General features: G+C 37.4%; 1 protein-coding gene across 3 annotated transcripts in view; it reads right to left on the bottom strand.

Annotated features, from left to right (window-relative positions):
• Positions 1 to 10017: 10017 nt before the first annotated feature.
• LOC127628000 (interferon-inducible GTPase 5-like) overlaps positions 10018 to 19553 on the bottom strand; it is an 18034-nt gene continuing 8498 nt past the window's right edge. The window contains exons 1-4 of one of the 3 annotated variants that reach the window (XM_052104643.1): positions 16306 to 16384; positions 14664 to 14748; positions 11071 to 11623; positions 10018 to 10928 (exon numbers count right to left, since the gene is read on the bottom strand). In XM_052104643.1, the coding sequence (XP_051960603.1) occupies positions 10306 to 10928; positions 11071 to 11623 (1176 nt within the window). In that variant the 5' untranslated portion in view covers positions 14664 to 14748; positions 16306 to 16384 and the 3' untranslated portion in view covers positions 10018 to 10305. Of the gene's footprint in view, positions 10929 to 11070; positions 11624 to 14663; positions 14749 to 16305; positions 16385 to 17645; positions 18967 to 19506 lie in introns of those variants that run through there. The other 2 variants (XM_052104644.1, XM_052104642.1) reach the window with 2 other exon arrangements.

Raw genomic sequence — 19553 nt, 5'->3', positions numbered from 1 at the left:
TGTTATCAGTAACGAGTCGCTCTTGTAATGGCGGCTTCTTCTCCGCGACTCAAAGTTACTCAGATAATCTCCGACCAGCACACTGTCTCCCCCTACTGTCCACTGTGTGAATTACTCATCACAAATCCATCATAATGACAGTAATTGAAACAATATCATAAACATAATAAAATAAATCAAATACATAAAGAAAAATAGAATTATTCCTGTGACTATACATACAGGGTGTCACAGATAGATAGAATGACTGTCCAGCAGTTGGCAAAATGTGACTGTGCCATGGGGAATCTTATAGAATAATGGTACTGGCTAAACATCTACAGAGACATTGTGGCAAATGTGAAATAACCAAATTGTTAAGATCATTTATAATTATGTCGGGACATGTTTCTGCAAATGGTTGTGTAAATAACCCTCAGTTATTTAAATTAGTTTTGGGCATTATTATTATATTCTGATGTTATAATAATTCTATATTTCTTAATATTAGTTTAATATTGTGTTTATTATATTTTGGAAGTTTACTTTGCACTCTTAGTTATTTAACCTATAGAGACCTTTATTTTGAAACGCCGCTTGCCGGAAAGATGAACAGATCGCTCGCGCACAGAGCGTGCATACAGATAGATTGCTGATAGACGGAGACACGGAACTATGCGGTCACGGATTCACGGATTTGAATCATAGCATTAATATCACCTTTAAGTGAATTTAGGCATCGATTTGCTGTTTGTTTTTATTTTGTAGTATGTTTTTTGTGTATATTTTTTAGCACCTGGTTGGAAGGGAGTACATGGTAAACATGTATATTTATGCACTTGTATAATGTTACATAGCATATCTGGTCTTTTATAATTGTTTTAGAAATGAAACAAGCACATATAAGTAATTTATTTTGTTTAAGATAAATGTTAGTATTAATCTTGTAATTTTGTTGCTATATAGTCTACTGTTTGTTTAATTTATTATTTACAAATTCCAATAATGTTAATGAATCTGTTCTAGCTCTTACGGTGTTGTGATGGCATTGTGAAGGTATTAAGGACAATAAACTGACAGCATCAGTGAGAGAGCAAATTTCCTTTATTCAACCGGACTGTTACAGGTTGTATTGTTTGACCGGTCTAAAGAAACAAATGGCTGCTGTGAGAGATTTATCGTCTGAATGACCTATAGTAAACCCTTATGTGTATTGATAGGGCTGTGTCAGTCTTTTAACTTTCAGAAAATACTCTTGAACTAACACTGTTAATTTTACATCGTTCTTCTATTGCATTATTTTATAATAGTTTATTCAGTTTTTAAAATACTAAAGTAATATTTTGAAATTCATGGCATTTCAGTAAACATCAACAGTTTTGACAGCTAGACTGTTTAAATATATCATGTTTGTTGTAATCACTATAGTTTTTCCATGAAGACCAATAAGAAGGGTTGTTTTACAAGTATTTGTTAAAAGTATCTAGTTGTGTGTAATGGCTGTATCGGAACATCACACCATACAAACACTTTACTAACTACACACATGCACAAACAAACGCTGTACTGACACACTATTTGTGATTTAGATGTGTAAAAGTAAATTACATTTTGCAGTCATTGTCCTGCAGATCGATACCGCATTAAGTGACTGAAGATCTTTGTGAAAGTGAACTTTCTTAAAAGAACAAGTAACATCAAGCTGTGGTTATTAAGTAAATCAAAGTGATAAACATCTGACTGAGCTCTCTGTCATTTTATTCTGAATTGAAGGGTCTGTGTCCAGATTTGAGTGTAAACACTGATGACAAATGTAAAAGAAGTGATACTATGTCCACACAATAGCAAAAATAAGAGATAAACTCATCATAGAAAAACCCTCAACCATGAAGTTTCAGCTATTTTACTATTTTTTATTCATATGCAACATTCTGTAGTCATATGTCACATGCCATTAAAACCCAGAAATGTATTGTGATTTAAGTAATATTTAAAATACTTCAACATTTGTTCAAAATTGACCCGGATGTTTGTTGGATAATAAATAAATCTGGTACTCTGGCAAATTATTTTATTCCAGGTTTGGAGTAACATTTATTGTGGTTCAGTCAACGTACGACAAAGTTAATGTACTTACATTAGTGTAATGTATAGAAGGACTGATCGTTGTGAATTTGATATTATAATGATACTTACCTGTGTGTGTGTGTGTGTGTGTGTGTGTGTGTGTGTGTGTGTGTGTTAAAACTGACATCTTTGTAAACTAGAAAATATCGCAACATTTAAACAAACAACTATTTACAAATGAGGATAACTCTACAACAAACAAAAATCCAATTGTGGCAATAGAGGAACTTTTGTGAGTAAATGCAGTCCTGTAAACATGTTACTTCATCATTTATTGGTAGACTTTGTGGTTTTCTTGAAATAAAAATCAGTAAAGCGATGATCAGTTGGCATCACAACAGTACACATTTGTGTTCATGTACACGTTTCTGAGTGTGGGGTTTGATCCAGGAATGAGTAAATTAATGCCAAAATATGGGGTCAAAGTAAACTCAGCATTTGCATTTGTGTTTGACACCCCACTGACGTAACAGTACCATGAATGTAGTTTCAGGGTGTGAATTAGTGTTAAAATATCTTGTGTGTGTATATCACAAGTCATTTGATTGTTGTCCAGTATGCTAGCACCCCATTTCTTTGAAATGTTCACACTTGAATTGACATGAGTTTTATGATAACTGTGTACAGCATACTATAACATCTCTGAATTTGAACTATTGATTTAGCAAATGATTTCTAAAAACTTTCTATTCTTTGAAGTAATTATATTTAATTGCTGCCTGTATTACAAAGAGCAATACTTCTTTAACCACATCTCTACCATGTTTCACAACGTTACATGGAGCACTTGATGGGTAAAAAGAAAACTTTTATAACAAAATAAACCCTTTTATCCCCCTTCTTTCACACTTTTGGTTGTCACCATGCTTTTCAATGAAAGCAAACCATAAAACACCAGGAAACTCGTGACACCATCTTGTTTTACTGAACAGAAATACACAAGACACCATCAGGCCTGATCAGGGGTGTGTGTGTATTCTGAAAAAACATCCCTACCCCAGACCTCTGACTTCCTGTAAGAGTTCAGTATCGATTGAAAGACTTTGGGTGGAAAATGAGGCTTTGAGTGGAAAAATGTAAGAATCTTTGTTTACATTTACAATGAATGTATGGTATTTCATTTAAAATGATCATTGTTGAAATAAAAATGTTAAATACATTTTATGGTAAAGTTTTTGTTTAGCATCTTTAAAGCGTCATTGCTAGAGTTGTGTTAGCCAACCTAATGTTTAAAAACATTTCTAAGTAAAAATGCAAGACAACATGTGTTAAAGATACATCTAAAATTACGTGAAATGCTTTATCGTGTTTTAGTAATATAAATCAAAACACAAAACTTTATTTTTGTTAAAATATTTGTTCATATTTAAACTGAATGTGTGTTTTGCTGCATAACCGTAGACTTTGTTTTAGAATCTCATGTTTAAATTAAAAATGTAACAAACCTTTGTATTAAAGATATCATCAGAATTCTATAAAAACATTATTGCGTTTTAGTCAAATAAACCTGTTTGCTAAAATACTGTATTGCCTAGTGAATGTGGATTTAATTTGCAGCACACCCTTTACACATCGTTTTAGAAAGATACTTTTCATGTCTTTAATAAATTTAAGAATCTTTGTGCTAAAGATGCATCTAAATTAGCATTTATATGTGTTACTGCAATTTAGTAACACAACCGTGTCTGTTAAACTAATGTTAAACGTAATCTTTCGTAACACCATTTATTCCTTATCTTTAAAAGTGAAAATCTGAATGAGTTTGCTTCACAACCAATATCCACTGATTTGGAAACATTGTTAAAGGTAAAAATGTAAGATATTTGTTGTTAGAGCTATAGCTAAAAAGTATATATTATTGTGTTTTAGTGAAATAAATGTGTTTGCTAAACTAATGCCAAACATTCGCTTGGAAAAATATCATTTTAAAAGAGTAATGCACTTGTTAAACACCCGCTGCCGTCTCGCACACAAACGTGTCTCATCGGTGACATTTGCACACAAAATACACTAGACAGTCTGTTTTAAATGGGTTGTGTTTTCAAATCTGAAGACCACATGTAATGTAATGAGTTTTTTACTATGGCTTAAAATAAAATATTTTTAGATTGACTACCGAATAATACACGTGTATAAACCTCGTATTACCTAATGAAACGGTTTAACCCCTTACAGAAGTAAACAAACATATGGTTTGAAAGTGTAAACAACACTTCACCGTTCAGCCTGCTTTTTACAACGAAAAGAAGAAATAGTTATATCATTTGTAGCTGTTTGATATTGGCATACTTCTGTCGCTCTGTTCTTTTATGTTGATGCGATGTTGATTGTTGGTTGCATAGTTCTGAGCATTGTACTTTTTTTAAGTTTAATTCTATCATTTTCATCAGTCACATATCGAGAACTTGCACTTCGTTTGGCATTCTCTCTATAACGCTTCAGATTCAATTCAATGGTCTCATGTCTCCATTGCTTTTATAACCGCTTTTGTCTCTCATGTTTAAGACGTGTTGTTAAACGTACATTGCATTTGTCAAATCTTTTGCAAGTGTAACAGTTATGTTATTTCATTAGGCCTACTTGTCAATGCCAGAAGATAAATCACACAACCACTCAGACTATTTCACAAAGACAGTTTACTTTATTAAACATCAGATTATTAAGATCTGAACATTTGGTTTAAAATACGTTTTAGTCTCTGGTAAAAATAAATAGCCTAACCCTTGTTAATAAAGTGTCCGTCTAAATGAGTTTGCTCTGCCAGCATCGTCTGTTTGAGTAAAATAAACTAATATCATTCAATATCCACTGTTTTAGAATCTCATGGTTAAAAAAAATGTAACAAACTTTTGTATTAAAGATATTTCGTCAGAATTCTATATAAAATAAACCTGTTTACCAAAATACTGACGGTACTCATTTGTAGTGACAAAGCACATGTTTTGTCAGTTAAAGCGCAATTTCCACACACATACGGCTCAAATGGTAAAAAGTTACCCCCTCCGCACTGAAACCCAATTCTGACACAAAGTTTAGGTAGTTATCTAATCCATCATCCCTCTATATGCCACACACACACACACACACATACACACATGTTTAGGTAATCATCTATCCACCAACCCTCTATAGGGCACACATACATACACACACACATCTCCTAAGAGAAATGCTGATAGGTTACTGTCTTGCATTTGTCACTGTTCTTAAACCATTATCGCAACCCCTCGCTCATGAAAGGACTGCGCAGAACTAATGTAAGATTTTTGTGTTAAATCTGTATTTTATAAAGCGAACTATTTTGTTTTTAAAATGTAAGACCTTTTGTTAGTGTTACAGATAAAATTAATTATTGTGTTTGTTAATCTAATATCAAAGCTTAAGGATGATAAACTATTTTCAATATGTTTAAAATGTCTTTGATGTGTTTTGACAATCTGAACCTTTGATCTATAAAAAGATCAGTGATAAAATAACCCATATGCATTTGCTAACGATTTATTTATTATTTTTAAAAATGACTAGCACCCTTTGATTTTGATCAGTCAATATCCACTGTTTAGAAAAACACATTTTCACCCTTTTGTTAATAAAAAGCGTGTATTTGTTAACCCAATATCAAAGATTATAGATGTTGAAAACCACGTCATTGTGCCGCGAATGCCACTGAATTGCATTTGTTTTCACAACAGCTCCGCGCTGATCAGAGCTCAGGGGATGACACACATCTCTCCCATACCGGGAGACAAACCCTGGCCGCCTGGGTGAAAACAGGAATCCTTTTCAACAACAAGGAGTTGTTTAAAAACACACATTTTCTCCTCTGTTAAAAAGTTTTTTAAAAAAATGTTTTTGTCTTATATCCACTGTTTTTTGCCTCACATTTTCACCCTTTTGTTAATAAAAAAACTTGTACCAATTATTTCATCATCAACCATATCTCGATATCTCATTTTCAAACCTAAACTTCTTTTTAAATACACAGATGACCAAACACGTCACACCACAACACACACACCGGAATGGGGGAAGGTGGGTGGGAGGGAAAGAGGGCGGGCGGGGCGGGGCGGGTGGGGTGAGCGGAAGGGGAAAGGTCAAAGGTCAGCAATTAGGTCATAAATCAGGGCCATAAATCACTTTTTGACACAAAGTGCATCATATTTTCTTCTTTGGTCTTATTGGACCTCTCAGCAGCTTTTGACACAATTGATCATAATGTTATGATAAATAGACTTCGTGATCTGGTTGGCATGTCGGGATCAGTTTTAAAATGGTTTTCATCCTACCTGTCAGGTAGAAGCTTTAGTGTTAATATGAATCAGATTATGTCTGAAACTGCAGAGTTGTCGTGTGGGGTACCGCAGGGTTCTGTCTTGGGTCCTATTTTGTTCCTCTTGTATATATTTCCTCTCGGTAAGGTTATTAGTCAGTTTAGCGACATATCTTACCACCTGTATGCGGATGACATCCAACTGTATTGCTCCTTTAAGGAAACTGAGTTGTTTAAATTGTTCTCTTTAATTAATTGTCTGTCTAGTATTAAAAAGTGGTTATGTGAGAACTTTTTGCTTCTCAATTCTGACAAAACAGAAACACTAATCATTGCCCCTGAAAGTAAAATCCCAAAGATAATACAATATATTGGCGACTTAGGCCCGTCTGTCCAACCGAGCCTCAGGAGCTTAGGTGTTGTCTTTGAGTCAGCTATGTCCTTGGAGCTTCATTCGAAACAATTAGTTAGAAACTGCTTCTTTCAATTGAGGAACATTTCAAAATTAAGATCATCTGTGACTAAAGGTGAGTTAGAGATGATTATTCATGCGTTCATCTCCTCCCGTTTAGACTATTGTAACAGTCTTTTTACGTGTTTGAGTAAGAAGGAGCTTCATCGTCTCCAGGTTGTTCAGAATTCTGCTGCAAGGCTTTTATCCCGCGTTAAGAGAAGAGAACACATCACACCTGTTTTAGCTTCACTTCACTGGTTACCAGTCCAGTATAGAATTCATTTTAAAATTCTGGTTCTTACTTTTAGAGCCTTGCTTGGCCAAGTCCCTACCTACATCACTGACCTGATACAGCTGCACACTCCTACCCGGAGTCTCAGGTCTTTAGATCAGATGTTATTAGTTGTTCCCCATACTCATTTTAAAACTAGAGGGACCAGTCTTTCCAGGCAGTCGCTCCCAGGCTGTGGAATGCTTTGCCTCTTGTTTTACGTTGTGCTGAACTCAGTTGATTCTTTTAAAAAACAACTGAAGACTTTGCTCTTCAAGCAGGCTTTTGGTTAGTCGAGGGGTTTCTTTTATGGTTGTTTGTAGTGTTTGTTGTTTGTATTTTGGGGAATGTATTTAAATTGTTCTTGTATTACATTTTACTGTGAAGCACTTTGTGATGTTTATCTGTGAAAAGTGCTATATAAATACATTTTACTTACTTACTACAACACCTGATTTACCACCTGTCGGCCACTGTTTGACTCTGCGTCCCTTATGTAGGCCCCTGTTCCAGCTGAAGAAAACAGCCCCAAAGCATTATGCTGCCACCATCATGCTTCATTTGGGGTATGGTGTTCTTTGGGTGAGGTGCAGTGTTGTTTTTGCACCAAACATACTTTTTGGAATTATGGCCAAAATGTTCAACCTTTGTTTCATCAGACCATGACACATTTTCCCACGTTTTTCTTTATAAGAAAAGGCTTCCGTTTTGCCACCCTACCCCATAGCCCATTCATGTGAAGAATACGGGAGATTGTTGTCACATGTAGCACACAGCCAGTACTTGCCAGAAATTCCTGCAGTTCCTTTAATGTTGCTGTTGGCCTCTTGGAAGCCTCCCTGACCAGTTTTCTTCTCGTCTTTTCATGAATTTTGGAGGGACATCCAATTCTTGGTAATTTCTCTGTTGTGCCATATTTTCTCCACTTGATGATGACTGTCTTCACTATGTTCATGGTATATCTAATGCTTTGGAAATTCTTTTGTACCCTTCTCCTGACTGATATCTTTCAACAATGAGATCCCTCTGATGCTTTGGAAGCTCTCTGCGGACCATGGTTTTTGCTCTGAGATGCAACTAAGAAAATGTCTTTATTAGACATTAGTGATTAATCAGAGTCACTTTAAATGATGGCAGGTGTGTAATGACTTCTATTTAACATGAGTTTGAATGTGATTGGTTAACTCTGAACACATCCCCAGTTATAAGAGGGTATTAGTTTTTTTTTTTTTTTTTTCCCTGTCAAAGTTTTCAGTTTGTTTTTCAATTGAATTGTTCACATTATAGGTCACATTAAAGGTGGAAAAAGTTCTGACATGATTTATCTTTGTCTCATTCTTTTACATCACAAGAATCTGGCATTTTAACAGGGGTGTGTAGACTTTTTATATCCACTGTAGATACTACAGTTTAATTTTTTATTAATGGGTGAGTCTGGTACTCAGAAGGACGTTGGTTTGATCCCCACAGCCACCACCATTGTGTCCTTGAGCAAGACACTTAACTCCAGGTTGCTCCGGGGGATTGTCCCTGTAATAAGTGCTCTGTATAATACATTGGTTATCAGAAGGTTGCTGGTTTGATCCCCACAGTCACCACCATTGTGTCCTTGAGTAAGACACTTAACTCCAGGTTGCTCCGGGGGGATTGTCCCTGTAATAAGTGCTCTGTATAATACATTGGTAATCAGAAGGTTGCTGGTTTGATCCCCACAGTCACCACCATTGTGTCCTTGAGTAAGACACTTAACTCCAGGTTGCTCCGGGGGATTGTCCCTGTAATAAGTGCTCTGTATAATACATTGGTTATCAGAAGGTTGCTGGTTTGATCCCCACAGTCACCACCATTGTGTCCTTGAGTAAGACACTTAACTCCAGGTTGCTCCGGGGGGATTGTCCCTGTAATAAGTGCTCTGTATAATACATTGGTTATCAGAAGGTTGCTGGTTTGATCCCCACAGTCACCACCATTGTGTCCTTGAGTAAGGCACTTAACTCCAGGTTGCTCCGGGGGGATTGTCCCTGTAATAAGTGCACTGTAAGTCACTTTGGATAAAAGCGTCTGCCAAATGCATAAATGTAAATGTAAATGAGTCTGGTGAAACCCAAGACTGCTAGATAGAAAGTTCAACCTGTTGGTCAACTGTAGTGCTAAAATAAGATTTTTAAACTTTGCTATGTGTGGCTTTAAAGTGTATTTACATGGACAAGACTTCTTCAGCATGTCTGCTATCAACATGCAAGCAGTGTCACAGATGAGGAGTAGCCTACTTCTAAAGTTCAATAATACAGGTAGCCTACTCCACTAAAATAACTCATTCTGCACTCAACTTTGTTTGTGCTAAAATTAAATACAAGTATAACTGTCAGAAATGGTGCACGAATTTTCCAAACTTTCTTTTTAATCTTGCACATTTTGTGCACTTTATTATCATGCGTTTACTGGCAGCAGCAACACACTGTCATTATGACATTTATGCATTTGGCTGATGCTTTTATCCAAAGTGACTTACAGTGCACTTATTACAGGGACAATCCCCCCAGAACAACCTGGAGTTAAGTGTCTTACTCAAGGACACAATGGTGGTGACTGTGGGGATCAAACCAGCAACCTTCTGATTAACAGTTATGCACTTTAGCCCACTACGCCACCACCACTACAATGATTGATGTATGCAGTCATAAAATCACACCTTCAAAACCTGAGTGTCAGAACTTGTACGCCCGGCTTAAGTAGGTGTACAGGTCTTCCTAATAAAGTGCTCAGTGAGTGTATATTGCGATTGTGATACTTTGTGTCTTTATTTGTTTGTTTTTTACTTCTTAGTCAGAGAAAGACATGCAGAGCAAATGGCACAATTCCATCCCTATTTATTCAATAATCTTTTTTTATTAGACTCTGTGTCTTGTGTAGAGATTCAATGAGAGGCATGAGGAACAAAAGCAGGATTTCTTAACACTGAATAAATGTATTAAATACACAAACAGGATATTTGAGGCTCCTTTTAGAGGGTGTCTGGAGCATCTTTTAATGTTTACTGTGTCAATAACATTCATGACTCAAACATTCAGGTCAGCCAAGTCAAAGTATGATATGTCTACAGTATGTGATATATACAAATGGAACAAATTATTTACAAACAAAAGATTGTTAGTGCCCCTAATAGTGTACTAATTACCACAGATAGTTATGAATGCTGGTACATTATCTCAGTGAGATCATCAGCACATTCCTGACATCTTCTGCTGCATCATTCAGAACTTTCTTCAGCATGTATGAAACTGTCACATAAGACAATCCTGCAGCCGCCACATTGCCTAAAATGTGTTTATAGTGAACAATCAGCTGAAACTGAACAGCATTTTTTACTAAAAGAACAAAGCTTTTACACAGCAGGTTTAAGATGATATCTTTGTCCATTCCAACACGCACTCCTGATTTCATCTCACTCTTTATAATCTCAATACTCTTCCCAGATCTTTCACTGATCCTCTCCAGAGATTCATCATCCAGACCAAATGCAGTCTTGTACTTTTGTATTTCATATACTAAGATAGCTACATCCACAGCAAATGAAAGACCAGGAACAGGAACTGCAGCCACAGCAGCAGATAATAAAGCTACTCTTGAAATGTTTTTCTCTAGAGATTTCTTCTTTCTCTCAGTAATCTCTGTTGTGATATTTGGTACAGTCAACATCAGCACATGTCTCTTGTGTTGTGGGAGTTCAGTCTCCATCCTCTCATGCAGTGAATTCAAATACTTGTTGAGATCCCTGCCAGAAATCAAGAACACAACAGGATCCTCTACACCGATCTCTCTCAGACCTACAGACACAGAAAAACACAGGATCTATTATCACATTGCTGTTAGAGTACCAGAAATAATTAATGTTAAAAAAAAATTACATTAGCCTGCTACACCATGACATATGTAAGACGTTAAAGTGAATAAACTTCAATATCAAACCTTTAACACAGTCCTCTCGTATGATGTCCAGCGTCTTTTTCTCATCAAAGTGTTTCTTTCTTCTTTCAGCATCAATACTCAAATCAGTCTTGGAACGAATAAAATAGAAATTCTTCTTCGTTCTCTTGATCTCTTTGACCAGGTCAGCGTGACATTCTCTGAAACGATCTGAAGCGATGATGATAAAAAAATCATAGCGCTCAAACTGAACAAGTTTAAGGTACTTTAGTGTTCCGGTTCCAGGAAGATCCCAGAGTTTCACATTTTCATATTTTGGGTGTTTGTAAGCTTTGGGTTCTGTAGTGGTCTCTACTTCACCAGTTTCAGCTGCATCCTCATCGTCATCTCCCAAATCCCTAAAAGCATTGATAAATGTGGACTTTCCAGAACCAGATTCCCCCATCACAGCAATATTAAGTTCTACACGATCTTGCTGGTCGAGGAAATGTTTGATGGTGTCAACAGCTGATGACAGATCCTGAGTAGATATCAATTCTTTAAGATCTTTCAGATCCTCCTGAGTTATAACAGAGTAATCTTCTGATGTAGCCATCTATAAAAGTTAAGTATAGAATTGAATGACATTAAAATAAACCAAACTAAAATCACATTTCAAAGTATTGCAACAAGTGACAATCATCAAGATCCAAAACAGATGAGAAAATCACCACTATTGTCAAGTTTGAACTGAGTTGTTTTGATAGTAAACACTGCAGTAGCATCCCCATATTATTGAGGAAATTTAGCATGCATCCTCAGACTATTCTGCTGTTCATGTACAGACTACTAAGTTTTGTAAAGTTTGGGTAATGCATTCACAATAAACAGGTAAAAATTAATAATCACCCAGAAAATATATATATTGCAAGAATCCAACAAACAGTCTGGGATGAGTTTGAAAAAGTATGATTTTAGAAACTTCTAAATGGTTACAAAAATTTGGAAAATGCAATAAGGTTCCAGCGTCTTTACTGCCTTTAAAGGGAACAGTGCTCTTTACCCCAATATATTGCCCTAATCAAAGCATTGTCATTTTAACTGATATAAGTGTTTAAAAATAATCTTCAGAAATACAGAACGTCTCAGTTACTGTCATAACCTCCATTCCCTGATAGAGGGAATGAGAAGTTGTGTCGATGTAGTGACACTAGGGGTCGATCTTGGGAGCCCCAAACACCTCTGATCTTTGAGAAAAGGTGAATGGGAATTGGCAAGTGGAATTTGCATGCCACTCCCATGGACATCCGGATATAAAAGTAGCTGGCTCGCAACCACTTATTCAGGTTTTGTGCTGAGGAGCCGGGACGGGTTCTCGGACATTTCAGTGGGTAGTACAGCGTTGTGGCAAGAGGAACACAATGTTTCGTTCCCTCCATCAGGAAACGTCCCCCAATGCCCCAAAAAACATCATATAGTTCCCCACATCCCTGTGGATGGGGGGGATCTAGTAAGGGAGCAGGCCGCACCAGCCGCTTTTTAATGCTTTTTATTCACATCAGGGAAGGTGTAATTTCCTTTCCTTTTCTTTCAGGAGGAAAAGACACTACGGAGACCACACCCTGACTGAAGGGGAGGTTAACATGTGGCAATACGTCACATGGGTTCAACAGCTGCACATGGAAGAGGCACCGTTTTGGGTGCAGCGAAAACAAAACAAAAGGGAACTCAAGATTCTCCTCCCGGCCCTCCAACGGGGGTCAGGATGGTCTGGATACCAGCTCCAGGGTTCGGCAGACATCTTCCTCCCTGGGTCGTCTGTCACAGAGGTGCTTAGGAGCCTTCTTCGAGGTCTTAGCAGTGGAATGTAAGGCAGGGGGCATCAGCTTCCTGTGGAGGGCTCTATGCTGGGGCCGAGGACTTGGGTCGGGCTGCGGCGGAGCCGTCTGGGTCTTTGCAGTTTCAGGGGGATGCCCTTGTTGAGCAGACGGGGTGCGGGATCTTGAGCCGTGCCGGGGCAAGATGTGCTGAGATGTGCTGAAAACTACTGGGCGAAGTCCTCGAAGGTGTCACCAAATAGGCAGATCAGGGAGATAGGCGCAGTCAGGAAACAAACCTTTTCGATGTCCTTCATCTTGACCAAAACATAGGTGGCTCTCCTGGACCACCAAGGTGGATATCGCCTGCCCAAGTGCCTGTGCCGTGACCTTCGTTGCCTGGAGGGCGAGATCAGTTGCCGAGCACAGCTCCTGCATCACATCAGGATCAGGACTACCCATGTGCAGCTCTTTTAGTGCCTTGGCCTGGTGTACTTGCAGGAGGGCCATGGCATGCAGGGTGGAGACGGCCTGTCCAGCAGCACTGTATGCTTTGGTCGCCAGAGACGACGTAGTCCTACAGGCCCTGGAGGGGAGTCCCGGGTGATTCCGCCAGGTGGCGTAATTTTGCAGGCACAAGTGCACCGCAACCGCCTCATCCATCTGAGGAAGTTACGTATATCCCTTGGCCACCCCACCATCGAGGGTAGTGAGATTTCAGGTTCGGACAGAGAAAGGTGTCCTCCACGACCTCGTCAGTTTTCATGCACTTCCGAGAAGAAGGCCGTGAGCGGTGCTCCAAACCCAGGAACCAATCCTCAAGCGCGAGGGCTCAGGGGCAGTTGGAGATTTCCACTCCAGCCGGACACTCGAGACAGCCCAGGCAAGCATGGCGGTCAGCTCCGTGTCAGCCTCAGACTGGGCGGGCACACCCGAAGGTGGCAGCCCAATCCAGTCCTCGGCATCTGACATCGCTAATGCGCTCTCTGATGCTGTGATCGAAAATTCATCCTGCTTGCAAGATCCGAAAGAGATGTTAAGCTGGCCCCGAGGCGAGCTGCCTGTCTCATCCCAGAACTCGACCGAGCATGCTGGGGAATGGGAGGTCCGTGCGGGATTACCCATCAGGGCCACTCCCACCGGAGTCCCCAAATTGTCTCCAGTGCCAACCGACCCGGCCTCGTACCCGTAGGCTCAGGGAAGGCTGGAGCAGCTTTCCCCCGAAAAAAGGAAAGCTTGACTGCAAAGTTGCCATGGTCATGTTCTCGCAATGAGAACACGAACCATCCAAAAATGCTGCTTTAAAGTGACTTTGGCCCAGACACGTGAGGCAGCGATTGTGGCCATCAGAAGCGGAGAGATAATGACCGCATCCAGGAATTACACAAAGACAGAAAGGCATCTTTAAAAAGACTCTGTCAGTCCGTCAGTGCACGCACTTTTAGTATTAAAATATACTCTTTTCTGGCACAGGAAATATAGTCTTTTAGCTGTCGAAGTGCCCAGGGGCGTACGCTGCATCAATCGTGCAGAGGGAGAGAAAGCCACCGAAATGCGCCGTATATCCAACAGCATAAGCTTGTTCACAGTGAGGTCAATGGAACGGCAGTGGAACTCGCTGTTTAACACCACTCGGCTCTGAAGAAAAAAGCTGAATGAGTGGTTGCGAGCCAGCTCCTGTACTCATATGTCCGGGGGAGTGGCATGCAAATTCCACTCGCAGATTCCCATTCACCTTTTCTCAAAGATCAGAGGTGTTTGAGGCTCCCAAGAGCAACCCCTAGTGTCACTACATCGAAACAATGTTGAGTGAGTGACATATAGGGAACTTATTCTTACCTTTACACTTCAGAGCAAACGTCACAATCAGTTATATTCTCTACACCAAAGTAATGATAGTAGATGAAGATGTGATGTGTTTTCCCTATGAAAGTAAAACAGTAACATAGACAGAAATGTAAACAGATGATGATCCACACAAACTCTTTATCTTTTATTGCTATAGATCACCATAGTAACATGGATAAGAGGAAACTAAAAGTTTGGTCCCAAGTTCAGTTCCTGACACCAATATATTATATACTTAATATCAAATAAAATATAATATAATATAATATAATATAATATAATATAATATAATGCAATTATATGTCAGTTTTAGTTCAGTTCTCTACAGAGAATTTTGTTTTGCATTTTTTACTTCATATTCATTCTTAGCTCTACATTTTAATTTCACACATTTAATCTCTGCAAGTTATGTGTTGATTTCCATCTTTGACCATTTCGGATTGATGACTCTTGGTCTGTTTGAATCATGAGACACTAGAAATTAATAACAGAAATATCAGGCGACCTTCATATATAGTTTATAGGGCAGATAAGGGCTAGTTGTCACACTTTGTGCTGCAGTAAATACGTTTGATTGAAAGTCAATTTCTGTCTTATCAAATCTTTGAAGTCTTGACTACAAAACAGCTGTTGAACATTTTCAACATTATTGACCAGGAAAAAAGATACAGTTCATTGAACACATGTTGAACTTTAGTGACAACTTGCCCTAGTTTATAAAAGTAAAACAATATATGGCACAAAAGGTCATAAAACAACAAAAATGAAAAAGCTATTAGGTTGCAGTACTGTTTGATAATAAATGAATAGATAAGTACGGTATCTTGTTGTTTTGCCATTATGTTAGTGCAGCTGCAGACAGATGCAAGCCCGGTTCTGCTGGGTTGTGAATGTTAGAGTGACCTCAATTGAATATGTAACTGAATAATACTGTATATTGGCATTTTTCCTTGAATCCCGGCTGACACACACACACAAAGCTAATAAACATGTATGATCTTGCTGATTCACAGGCAGATCATTCTGTTTTCATGCCTCTATTGTACAATTGATCATTTGATTAGTAAAGATTTCCACTCTCACATAGAGAATTTCATAGTGGAATTATCTCATTTATTTGACCAGCTTTCGATTTCTGCTTCGGGATAAAGTGGCACATAACTGCTGGTCAGTTTCCCAAAGCCAAATCTACACCTTAAATATTTCATTAAACATGATTTCTTCTAATATATTGGACAAAATCTCAATTTATGCAGGACAAATATTATTTTTTTGTTAAATGCATGGTTAAACCCAGAACCGCCGCTCCTTACACACATACACAGTCTGTGTAGGGGCACCAACTCCATGGGGGGCACCATCTTATTCACTGACTGCTCGTACTCGCACGTTATACGTACTTCAAGGACTCGATAACAAATGATAACGAAGGGCTGGTAGACCCGATTAAACGATAATGTCGCCCTATAATCTATGAAGATATAATTTAGAGAAATTAAGGTATTTGTTAAAGATTGAATCGAATACAGATTAACATTTCAGTTGCTCTATAATACAAACATCAAGATTTCAATGAAATTTAAATAAATACATAAATTTTTATTTTATTTGAAAGTTAAAAGTGTTTATTCACCTTGTGAAGGGCTTGAACAGAGGAAATATCCGCAGCAACACTCTGAGGTCTCTGCATGTGTGTGAATCTTCTGTGTACTCAAGAAAAGCTTTTCTAATAAGTCACATGGGTCATGAGTTTTTAGGGGAAGGGAGGGGGAGGAAGTGTTTGAGATGTTACTGATTCAGTATTATTGCTGTATATAATGACATTTGCTTTTAAAAATACTCTTTATATCTGTCGTCCATTTGCCATGTCAGTTACTGCACAGCATAGTATTTACTGTTAAAAACTTTCTCTGCCCATTTATTCAAATCATCTTTTTTTAGACTCTGTCTTTTGTGTATTCTGGTTAGACCTGTTTTGAGAGTCAATGAGAGACGGAGAAGGAAAAACAAAAGCAGGATTATGAGTCTTATTTCTTCCCACTGAAAGTGTTTTTGAGTACATGAACAGGATATTTGAGGCCACTTTAGAGGGTGTCTGGAGGATCTGTTCATTTTTACAGTGTCAGTGTCAATAACATTCAAGTCTAGGCAAAGTTTAAGACAATATTTTGTGTATGTTATTGCAGTAACTAAGTGTGAGAATAAAATAAGATAATTAGATAAGACAAGATAATTAGAGGGATACAGTGTCATCTTCAGGTGTCAAAACTCATTTTAATCTCCACATATAATGTGATGTTCAGTCATCTCTATTGTATTTGTTTTTATCTCCATTTATACGACTTATATATGACTTAGAAAATGTGTCCAAACAAAGACAACATACTCCATATAGTCAGGTATTATTATTGTACTTTATACTTTATTATAATTTATAAAGATCATAAGATCATTTATACTTGATCTGATATAAAATGTGCAAATTCACCAAGGATATCAGAATACCACCCTGGTGATCTGTATACGGTAACAAGTGCAAAAGACGACAGAGATTTTTATTTTAATCTGACTGTCACATTTAACTAATGCACTTGTATGTCACTGTGAATTACATGATACAGCAAAGACACTTTAAACATCTTATATATTAAATACAGTAATATTAGTACATTTATTGTGACATAAGCATTTAATGTATCTGTGTCAATTATTGATTTAATTATATTCTGTACAGATTACATAATGCCAAGCATTTGAGGTTAAAAGTAGTGGAGGAATGGGTTTCAACTATTATGTGTTTGAATTATGAAACACAATATATGTTTTACTTGTACTGGACAACGAATAAGAGAGAAACATTACAATTCAACAACTCTGTGACTTAGACAAGGTGTCCAAACAAAGACAACAAACTCCATATAGACAGGTATCATTTATTGAACTTTATACTTTATTATAATTCATTTTCTCAGTTAAAAAATACACAATAGAAAGACAAATAAAGAAACATGTGATAATCAAGCCCAACATATATATGAACAGATAACTATCCCATTTATAAACAAGTTTCACTGGATAACTTGAATTATTCCTCTATAATTATTGGAGTATATGATCATGTACACATAAATCAACACAGTTCTGTGAATACAAGCAGTTACACAATCATTTTTAACAAGTTTAAAAACTAACCATTAAAAATGTCAGAATTCCTCACATTTATACTTATTTGAGTTATACTCTAATTTTATTTACATTTATGCATTTGGCAGACGCTTTTATCCAAAGAGACTTACAGTGCACTTATTACAGGGACAATCCCCCCCGGAGCAACCTGGAGTTAAGTGTCTTACTCAAGGACACAATGGTGGTGGCTGTGGGGATCAAACCAGCAACCTTCTGTTTACCAGTTATGTGCTTTAGCCCACTACACCACCACCACTCCATTTGATTATTGTGAGATTATTTTACTGATGTTATATTGATTTTTTACTATTATTATCTAATATATTTATTATCGAAATTAGAGTCATATCGATTATTACAATTATAATATATATTAAAAGTTATTAAAAAAAATGTAAGTACCCCCAAATAGTGCAGAACAATAGAACAGTGATGAACGCTGGTATAAATGAAGCTACTGGAGCCTAAAATCTGTCTGATTTGACTGGATTATTCAGTGATGCCAGAAGCACATTCTTGGCATCTTCAGCTATTTCATTCAGAATTTTCTTCAGCATGTAAAAAACTGCCAGAAAAGACAATCCTCCAGCCACAGCTTGGCCTATAATGGGTATAAAACTAACAACACGCTCAACAGCTTCTTCTGCTACATAAAGAGAGCTTTGTTTCAGCAGATGTATAATTGAATTAATAGTTATTCCTTGACACACAATTGATTTCATCACACCCATTAGAATATCAATATTGATCCCAGATCTTACACTGATCTTCTTCAGAGATTCTTTATCCAGACCAAATGCAGTCTTGTACTTTTGTATCTCATTTACTAACAGAGCTATATCTACAGCAACTGAAAGACCAGGAAGAGGAAGTGCAGCCGCACCAGCAGATAATAAAGCTACACTTGAAATGTTTTTCTCTAGATATTTCTTCTTTCTCTCAGTAATCTCTGTTGTGATATTTGGTACAGTCAGCATCAGCACATGTCTCTTGTGTTGTGGGAGTTCAGTCTCCATCCTCTCATGCAGTGAATTAAAATCATACTTGTTGAGATCCCTGCCAGAAATCAAGAACACAACAGGATCCTCTACACCGATCTCTCTCAGACCTACAGACACAGAAAACACATGATTATAAGACACTGCTTATATTAATGATAATTATATTACTCATAAACAATCATCTTTGCTTGCTGCATCATTTTAGTGTTATTAATTATATTGTATTATAAATATGAGCGATACATTTATTCATAACACAGCAGTAAATTAAAGGTTAAAGACTGTTTCCTGAACACTCATCAGTTGAACTGATCAATGGCACAGTTAGCCGTCATCAATGATTCATTTATTACATTATTTATTAATTATTGAAGTTAGTAGTATTCAGCTGGTCATGTGATCTCAACATGGCAGCTCCCATGAGGTGACCCGCTCCATGTAAAATAAAACAGATTATATTAATGTACTGGTGAAATCTGAACTTCATGTGAGTGTTCATGATTTTAAACAGATTCATGAAAGTACTTTTCTTATAAATAATGATAATTTCTGAGTGCAGCTTTAAACTGGGATTCGAGAAATGAGTTCAACAGTGAATAAAGTTCACACTTCAAAACACTGTCATGTAATAAACATCATAAACAAACCGTTAACACAGTCCTCTCGTATGATGTCCAGCGTCTTTTTCTCATCA

Source organism: Xyrauchen texanus, chromosome 34, assembly GCF_025860055.1.
Source record: "Xyrauchen texanus isolate HMW12.3.18 chromosome 34, RBS_HiC_50CHRs, whole genome shotgun sequence".
Classification (NCBI taxonomy): Eukaryota; Metazoa; Chordata; class Actinopteri; order Cypriniformes; family Catostomidae; genus Xyrauchen; species Xyrauchen texanus.
Note: the sequence above shows the minus strand (reverse complement) of the source record. Positions and strands in the feature narration are given on the sequence as shown.